Source organism: Echinops telfairi, unplaced genomic scaffold (genome assembly GCF_000313985.2).
Source record: "Echinops telfairi isolate 266 unplaced genomic scaffold, ASM31398v2 ScPeMD7_7458;HRSCAF=8496, whole genome shotgun sequence".
Taxonomy (NCBI): domain Eukaryota; kingdom Metazoa; phylum Chordata; class Mammalia; order Afrosoricida; family Tenrecidae; genus Echinops; species Echinops telfairi.
In genome coordinates, this window is record NW_022111358.1 from 32,396,141 (window position 1) to 32,405,943 (window position 9,803).

At 47.6% G+C, this 9,803-nt stretch overlaps 1 protein-coding gene across 3 annotated transcripts in view; it reads right to left on the bottom strand.

Moving 5' to 3' along the window:
- Positions 1 to 9,803, bottom strand: part of PLEKHM1 (pleckstrin homology and RUN domain containing M1) — a 55,568-nt gene that overhangs the window by 33,547 nt on the left and 12,218 nt on the right. For all 3 annotated transcript variants that reach the window (XM_045299724.1, XM_045299725.1, XM_004707523.2), the window contains one exon: positions 150 to 525. In XM_045299724.1, the coding sequence (XP_045155659.1) occupies positions 150 to 525 (376 nt within the window). The remainder of the gene's footprint in view (positions 1 to 149; positions 526 to 9,803) is intronic.

The window sequence follows — 9,803 nt, forward strand, 5'->3', positions numbered from 1 at the left end:
CCGTCACCATGCAGGGAGAGGGAGGGCAGTGGGAAGGAGACAGAGAACACTGGGGTCATTAGCTAGGAGAGTCCCACATCAGCTCTAAGGTATGTCAGGACCCCCAGCCCCCACCCCATCCTCACCCCTCATACAGGTGTACCACTCACCGGACTGGTGGGCGAGGAGACCACAAGGTTTAGCCCAACTCGGTCACCCCCTAGGGGCTTCTCTGGGCCACTTCCTAGGGGAGCTGCTCCGGCCTTCTCTCCCACAGGACTGGACGCCATCTGAGCCGAGGTGCCACCGGAAGGGACCGGGCCAGGTCCCTGTGAACATGGCTCCTGCTTGTGGTCCCCATCTGGAGTTGGAGAGGAGGCTTGGGCAGGGGGTGGCCCTGCAGGCACATCGAAGCGCAGGAGAGGGGTGCTGGAGCCGAGGCTGTGAAGCGTGAGAGGCGCCTGGTGTGCCGGAGTCTCCGTCTCTCGGATCAGTGTGCTGGTTGGCACAGAGTTTGCCTGGGCTTTGCTGAATTCCGACAACACCCTAGAAGTGTTTAAACAAAGAACCTGTGTGACTGGTTGTTGGCGGGGGTGGCCAAGGCTGCTGGGCAGTGGGGGGAATGGAGAGCGGCTGCTTGCTGATGTCTCAAAAGGCCCTTCTCTCCTGCCCAGGATGCAGGCAGGCTGCGTGGGCACAGGGCAGAGGAGGAGGAACTGATGGCTCCGGAGGAACCTGCCACTGTGGCTATCACCCGCAAGTCTCTGACCTTCTGGACAGTCTAGCCACGGACTTGGCGCGTTTGCTCAGCCAAATAAATGGCTGTGTGGGCAACTGTTTCCCCTCCATCCCCCACCCCCCTAGGCCACCTAGCGTCTGTGGCAGAGCAGAACAAGAAGGACTCCATGAACAGGAGTGTCTCAGCCAGAGGCCTATCTCAGGTCTTGCAGTTTCCCTTGCCCGCCCGTTAAAACTCAGACTTGTGTATTTGAGAGCCTCCAGGAGCCCTGAGGGAGTAGCCGGCTGCTAAGGGCAAGGTCAGCAGTTCGAACCTGTTAGCAGCTCTGTCGGGGAAAGATGAGGCTTTCTGCTCCAATACAGATTTACAGCCTCGGAAACCCACAAGGGCAGTTCTACACTGATGGCAGTGAGAAACTGGACCAAAAAAGAAAAGACTGTGAGCACATGGCAGACCAATTTGCAGCAGTGAAAGCAAGGAAGGTGAAAGTTGCTATTGGCACAATGTGTTAAGTCAAAAACATTGACGTGTTTTTTGAGCTGGGCTCCTCAACGACACAGCAGCCAGCACCAAGTCCCTGCGGCGCGGACCTAGGTGAAGTGAGGGCCACATAGGTCTTCTAAGTGGGCGGCTCATTTACTTCCTGGACCAGTATCTGGAACATGGTGGGGGGTGTAGGGGTGCATGGACGAGTCCACCTGAGGGCAGAACTAGGTGTGGAGCTGATGAAGCCTCGGTGTTCTCAGAAAATCCTGCTGAGATGAGTGGACACAAGGTGTGGGAGGGTGTGTGCACGGATACTTGGGGTCTGTACCTGCTAACTTGTCCCAGGGCTAGCCCTTCCTCCCCGTCGGCAGCACTTCTGGGGGGTGACAAGGAGCCATTCTTATTGCCCTTGTGTACACACACCTTCCTGGCCTTCTGGAATGTACACTGGTTAGTGACTCCTCTGCTCCCTCTTCTGAGAATTCAAGTTGCATTTCTGAATAAACCCAGCTGCAATCTCTTTCTTGAGATCAGGTGAGTAGGCCATTCACAAAGGTAGGGTCACATAGCATCAAAGCGGTTGGAGCCCAAAGGACTGCACACATTGGCTTAGGCTGGGCCCACTAGCTACATGGACAGCTCTCCTTAGCTTGGGAGGACGAAACAAGGGTTTTAGAACTCACTGTGCTCTGCTCTCACCCACACCAGCAAATCCCAAACAGCCTTTCCAGACAGTACTTTCGAGAATAGCTGAGCAGCCCATCCATCTGTGAGCATCGGTGCTCCAACATGGGTGCTGTCGTGGACTGAAATGTGTCTTGGCTGGGCCATGAGTCTCAGTGGTTTGGCAGTTATGTCATGATGTAATCTGATGTCATCAGCTAATTAGCTCTATGGGATACAAAACCCTTCCTCAGGTCCTGAGTTTCCCTGGGGTGTGACCTGCACCATCTTTCATTTTGCAAGAGCTAAAAAGAGAGAGAGCCAAGCAGAAAAGGGGGGACTTGACTACCACCAAGAATGAACAGTCAGGAATGGAGCATGTCCTTTGGACTCGAGGTGCCCTGTGCCGAGAACCTCTTAGACCCACAGGAAGACTGAGGTGAAGACACACAGAGATTGCCAGGGAATGGTGGCCCACAAATGTCTAAAGGTAACAAGGACCTTCCTCCAGAGCTGACGGAAAGACTTCTCCCAGAGCTGCTGCTCTGCATCTAGCCTCTGTCAAAGAATAAGTTTCTATTTGTTAAAGCCATTTACGGTGACATCTATTATAGTATCGCTAGATAACTAAAAACAGGGGCAAAGACACTTTAATAGGGAAAGAACAGTCTTCCCAACAGATGGTGCTGGGGTACCTGAGTTTCCACATGCAAAAGAATAAACTTGGACCCCTGCCCTAAACAAATAAAAAGAAACTCCACAGCAACCCGGCAAGACAACGCAGAACTCGCTCTAGGGGTCTCTGAGGCTATCAATCTCTATGGGACCAGAAAGCCTCCATCTTTTTCCCTTGGAGTGGCTTAGTGGGTTTGAACTGCTGACCTTGCAGTTCGCAGCCCAATGCATAACAACCCACTGTTGACACCCAATCCCTTGCCCCTATCTTACACCATATAAAAAATTACCTCAAAATGGATCACAGGGTGTGGGGGCATCAGAACCCTCTCACCGTGCTGGTGGTCAAGTAAAATGGTGTGGACCCAGGGAAAGGTGTTGGGCAGTTCCTCAAAGAGTTAGACATGGTGACCGTATGATCTAGCAATTCTACTCCTACTTTATACTCAAGAGAATAAAAACGGAAGTCCACACAAACACTTGTTCATGAGTGGTCATAGCAGAATTATTGCTAATAGGTGGAAAGTGGAAACAACCTGTCTTACTTATCCCATGCTGTCCTAACAGAAACCCCCTAAGTAGGTTGTTTTACCAAACAGAAATTTATTGTCGCACAGTTTAGAAGGCTAGAAATCTGAAGCCAGGGTGCCGGCCCTAGGGGGAGGCTTTCTTTCTGCTGGCTCTAGAAGTTCCTTGACTCTTTGGAGGGTCTGTGATCTTCATGTGGCTTGGTTCCCCTCTTCCCCATCTCTATTCTGTGAACTTATTTAATCTCTCTTATATTTTAAGAAGAAACTGAGTCAAGACACACTCTACAGTAAATCTGCCTCGTTAATGCAACAAAGCACCTCCTTCCCAAATAGAATGATAACCACAGGCATAGTGGTTAGGATCTATTTGGAGGACACAATGTATCCTGTGATACACATCCTGTGTATACAGTGGATGAATGAACAAAGTGTGATAGCTAGACAACAGATTATTTTTTCAACCATAATACACGGTGTTAACAAGGATCCCACTGGAAAACAGTATGCTATGTGAAAGGAGAAAATCACAGCAGGCTACAGAATCTATGATTCCATTTACATGAAATGACCAGAGTAGACAAGCCCATACCTAAAAGGAAGTGGTTTCTTTTCAGAGTGATGACCATGTTCTCAGAAAGTAGTGAGGGTTGGACAACCTTGTGAATACACTAAAGGCCACTGGACTGTCGCTTTAAGTGGCTGAATGTTAGGCTCTGTGCATCACAGCGTGCAGTGCAGTCAGTGACTTCACATGGCCCTTCTATTTTCCCAGGGGAGAGAGACCAGGCGCTCTACTTCCAGAGAGAGACGACGACAGGGGCCGTTCGACCCTGGCCTCGAGGGCGGCGATGAGTCAGAATGGACTTGCTGGCAGTGAGTCAGAGAGAGAGGTGGGACTGGTCAGTTGTGCCATCTGTTGGTTTCAAGTGAACTATCCCAAAAGCAGAAGGGGGAGGGGGGGCTCACTACCATCAAGAAAGAAATGCTAAGAGTAAAGCGTGTCTTTGGGACATGTATCTCTGCACGGAACCTTCTCGATTCAGGAGGCAGGGAGCTGTGACACTAGAGAGAGTGAGAGGCGGAGAGGGGTGGGGGCAGAGAAACAGGAGCAGCAGGGGCAGCAGAACCGGCAGGAGACAGAGCAGAGGGCTTCCTGGCTTACAGAGCAATAAAGCTGAGTGCCAAGGTTTACTGGCAGAGCGAGGTGGCTCTGGCCACTTATTGGCAAAGCTAAAAGAGCTTTGCGGCACTTGACGGAGCAGAGGCCCAGGGGTCAAGAGGCCTGCGAGGGCCTGGGGCATGGCTGAGAAAAGACTGCCCTGACCAAAGAACTGTATCCCAACTTGTTTCTGATCCCGAAACGTCTGTAATAACCTGTTATGTCTCTAATAAATCCCATAATCACGAGTATTCCCTGTATGGCCAGTGTCATGACTTATCAAACTCAACAGAGAAGTGCAGAAGAGCTGGTGTGGGACTTGGTGAATCAGCCTTGGGTGGCTGATGATCTTGATTTTCTCTCTCCTTTGTGAGTTTAGAGGGGCCAGAGACTGCGCACACATCATTCTTATACAGCTCAGTGGCGCGGGGGTAACCAATCTTAGAAAGGCAAATACGTGTCTGTGGAACGGTCCTGGCAAGGAGAGGGGAGAGGCAGATGAAGACAGGCTCTGGCTTGAATGTCTCACTCAAAAGGCAGAAACAAACCCAAGAGTGCAATCTGTGGGAAGCAGGCGACACTGCAGTCCGCAGACCGAGGAACAGTCTCCAGGAGCAGAGTGCAAAAAGCACATCTGCCGTTACTGTTTATGGCCCAACCGTGGTGACAGAAGGAGGCCACTTTCTGAAATGAAGGGGTTAGGCAGCTTTCTGACAAGCACCCTCGACGAAGCCCTCCCTAGCTCCTCATAGGCTCCTTGGAGTTCGTGTAGTAAAGAACAGGAGCAGGGCTGGCAGGTCCAACTGGCCTGGCCTAACACACGGCTGTGTGGCCCACAACAGGCTCTTCAAGTCCACGGGCCTCAACGGTACCCCATGACGAGGATGAAATGAGATAATCGAGAGAAAGGCTGAGGAGAGTGTCTGGCATGAAGTACTCAATAAATGTTAGCTACAAGTTGTGATTGTGGTTGTTTTTGTGATCATTGATAAGGCTGCTCAGCTTCCATGTACACACGTATACAATTTAGAGGTGGGAGCTGCATTACGCAAAACACTGACACTGATTACAAATACTCTCTAACCTGTAAGAAAGTGTTTAATGACAAAGTGAACTGGGAGGCAGAATAAGGGAGTAGCTGAATGTCTAAGGAAATGCCATCAAACAGTTAAGAAGTTGGTGTGATGAACGAGAGTTTGCACCAACTGCAAACCATGGTCCAGGATGATTAACAGAGCATCATCAGCTCCAGTACCAGTGCTCAGGGCCCAGGGACAACAGTCACACTGTCATGTGCATCACGTGATAACAGCTCCGGAAATGAGATTTTGATTAGAAAAACTAAGGAATGTCAAGAAAATGCAACAAAGAAACGAATCCGTGAAACTGTTCCGATCCATTGCTGCTTGCCTAAGGACAGCGTTTTTCAAACATTTCTATTAAAAACTTTTAAAGTTTAAAGCTTTTCACTCAGAGAACTGTCTGAAACATATATATGTGTGTGTGTGTGTGTGTATATATATATATGTATATATATGTATGTATGTATACACACACACACACACACACACACACATATATATATATATTATGTGTTGGTATGGATATGTGACATAGTGCTCACTTCCACATTGGGCTACAATCCACAAGGTCAGCAGTTCGAAATCACTAGCTGCTCCTCCGTAGAAAGATGGGGCTTTCTACTCCTGTAAAGAGTTACAGTCTTGGAAACCCACTGGGGCAATTCTGCTTTGTTCTATAGGGTCGTTATAAGTCAGAACTGACATGATGGTGGTGAGTTGGTCTATATAGATTCCTATATGTATACAAACACACACACAAATAGCATGGCCTGGAGAATCTGGATGACCACTGTATGAAACAGTGCTGCCCTGTGACTTGGAGCTCATGGTTTCCTGAGCACATGGGCCACGGTGTGATTTTCCAGGCACTATTCTGGGAGCCAAGGGCATTGAGGTGGGCAGCAAATGCTAACAATCACTTCCTCCAAAGAAAGGCCTCGTGATAATGCCATCTGACAGATATTATCAGCCAAAGTTTTGCAACAGTTTATATAGAGATTAGTGGGAGCATAAATGTCACAAGGTACCCAGCAATAAAAGGACAATAACTCCTGAACACATGATAAATGGGAAAAAATACTGAAGTTGTCAAGGATTTCCTTTTACTTGAATCACAACCAACGCTCATGGAAGCAGCAGTCAAGAATTCAAATGATGGAAAAACACTTGTAACGGTCAACAGACAGATGTGGAACTATTTATAGACTTTTCTTTTTTTGCTGTTGGTTTGTTGTTGTTATTTTCTTTTATTATGTTTTGATTTGTCTTGTTTTTGTTTATTATTGTCTCTGCATGTCTATCTAGATAAGATAGGCAGAGCAAACAATCCAGAAGAGAAAATAACAGACTGAAAGTTCTGGGGAGACATGGGAGAGGGGTAGGTGGGGGGAAGCAAGGAGGGGATGCCAACAAACCCAGGGACATGGGAATAACAAGTGATCTAAAATCGATGGCAATGAGGGTGTAGGATGCCTAGTAGGGCTTGATCAAGGGCAACGTAGCCAAGAGGAATTACCGAAACCTGAATGAAGGCCGAACATGATGGTGGGACAAGAGGAAAGTACAGGAAAATAGAGGAAAGAACAAGGAGACAAAGAACATTTATAGAGGCCTAAATATAGGCATGCATATGTTAAATGTGTTTATATAAAAAACAAAACAAAAAGTACATTTATATATAATGAAAGGGAAATAGATCTATGTACATATATTTATTTGTTAAGTATTAAGGCAGCAGACAGACATTGGGCCTCTACTCAAGTCCTCCCTCAACGCAAGAACATTTTGTTCTAATAACCCAGTATTCTGTGATGCTCACCTTTCCTCACATGAATGCTGAAGACAAAGCGGGTACATAAGCAAATGTGGTGAAGAAAGCTAATGGTGCCTGGCTATTGAGCATCTGGGGTCTTAAAGGCTTGAAGATAAATAAGTAGCCATCTAGCTGGGAAGCAACAAAGCCCACATGGAAGAAGCACATCAGCCTGTGTGATCACGAGGTGTCGACAGGATCAGGTATCAGGCATCAAAGATCCAAAACAAAAAATCATATTTATGTGAATGGGGAGGACAGCGGAGTGGACCCAAAGCCCATCTGTAGACAACTGGACATTCCCTTGCAAAAGGGTCACAAGGAGGAGACGAGCCAGTCAGGGTGCAGTATAACACCAAGGAAACATACAACTTTCCTCTAGTTCTTTAATGCTTCCTCTCCCCCCACCCCCACACTATTATGACCCCAATTATCCCTTACAAATCTGGCTAGACCAGAGCATGTACAGATAATAGCTGGTACAGATAATAGCTCGAAGCACATGGAATCTAGGACAGATACACCCCTCAGGACCAATAATGAGAGTATCAATACAAGGAGGGTAAGGGTAAGGTGGGGGGAGAAAAGGGGAACCAATCACAATAATCAACATATAACACTGCCCCCACCCCAGGGGGGATGGACAACAGAAAAGTGAAGGGAGACAGTGGTCCATGTAACACATGAAAAAAAAATTAATAAATTATCAAGGGATCAAATAAATAAATAATTTTTAAAACATTATCAAGGGATCATGAGGGAGGGGCTAAAAAATGAGCTGATACCAAGGGCTCAAGTAGAAAGAAAATGTTTTGGAAAAGATGGCAACATATATACAAATGTGGTTGACACAATGGGTGTATGTATGGATTGTGATACAGCTGTAAGAGCCCTCAATAAAATGTTTTGTTTTTTTTAAAAAAGCATTCAAACGAAATACTTCACTGGGCAAATCTGCTGCAAAAGAGCTCTCTGCAGTGTGGAAGGGCAAAGCTATTCCTGTGAGGACTAAGGGGTTCCCGACTAACCCGCCTCATGGCGCTGGACGGTGAGTAAGAAGGCGGAGACGAGCCGGTGCCCCTGAATGAAGGTGCTGGTGAAGAACACTGACAGTGAGCTGCCAGAGGGACAAACCTATCTGTCCCGGAGGAGATACCACCTGAATAAGCCTTAGAAGTGAGGATGCTAAGACGAAGTCTCATGCACTCTGGACATGTTACTGGGAGAAACCAGTCCTTAGACAGAGACACCATATTTAGTCAAGTAGAAAATAAAGGAAGAAGGAGGGCCTTCAGTGAGATGGGTTAAAACAGTGGCTCAAGCCTCACAGCTACGAGGTGATGCAGGGCAGGCCGGGCTTCCCTCTGCCGCAAGGGGCTGCTGGGAGTCGGAAGTGACCCAACAGCACCAGTAACCGAACACTCACCGCCGCGTCCACATGAACTCGTCTGACCTCCCCAGAAGGAGCCCTGGTGGTACAGGGGTTAAAAGTGCTTGGCTGTTCATGGAAAGGCGGCGGCTCAAGTTTCCTTTGAGGGAGTAATTCTTATCTCCATTTTCCAGCTAGAGCAAGGACATCGTGGTCAGAGAAGTTGAGTCATTTGCCCAGGGTCACACAACTGGTGAATGGAGGTCTCAGGCAGTGTGATCTGAGTCCAGATTCCTAACCACTACCCCGTACCTGCGAGGATAATATTGCACACCTGTGGAGTTTCAGTACTTTTACCCAAAAAAGGTGGTCTGTGCTCTTGGTTTCTGGGAGATAACCTCTAAAATTTTGATTGCCCCAGTAACCAAATGTCTTTGCTGAGGGCTCCAGTCCTCACCTAATGTAACAGGTGATCCTTGTGAGTTGACTCTTGGATGGAGGCTGGCCAGAAAGACAACCCTGTGATAGAAACCTCGAGATCATCTCCTGATATCAAGCAACCTTAGAGGAGGGACTAGAGTTTGGATTACATACTGAGACCCCCAGAAAAGCTCTGGATACGGAAGCTTCATGGGTTCCCTGACTGGCGAGAGACACAATGCAGTGGGAGAACAGCATGTCCCTTTTTGGGACACAGAAGCTGTGCACTGGGAGCCCTCCCAAATCTAAGTTCATGCGTTTCTTCATTTGTATCTTTTTCCTACAATAAAGCTATAATCCTAAGTGTAACACTTTGCATGAGTTCTGTGAATCGTTCCAGTAAATTACTGAACTCACAGGGGCAATGAGTGCCAACTGTTCTGAAAGAGATCATATTCCTGGAGAGGGGGGAGAAGGGGGAACAAAACTCAAAATGACAAAAATAAGGCCAGGCTTACTGGTCGGACAGACTGGTAGACCCTATGGCTCTTAGTCACCCTTTAAATCTGGAAATGAACTCACCCCTCTGGCTCAATTTTCAGGCAAACAGTTGGCAGATCTCGAAGGGAACAATAACACTAGTGAGCTATGCCCACCCCCGAATACTCAGCCATTCGAGATCACAAGAGCAGCAGCTAGCCAAGCACAAAGTTCAGGAGGGTTAGGACTGGAGGAGGGATGGAAACAGGAAGAAAGTGGGATACGCGATGTTACATTAAAGAGATTGTAACTAACGAGATGAAACAAAATGTGCGTGAAATGTTGATTGTAAAAGTGATGATCTGCTCTGTAAACCATCACTCAATTCACAATAAAAAGTTAAAAACA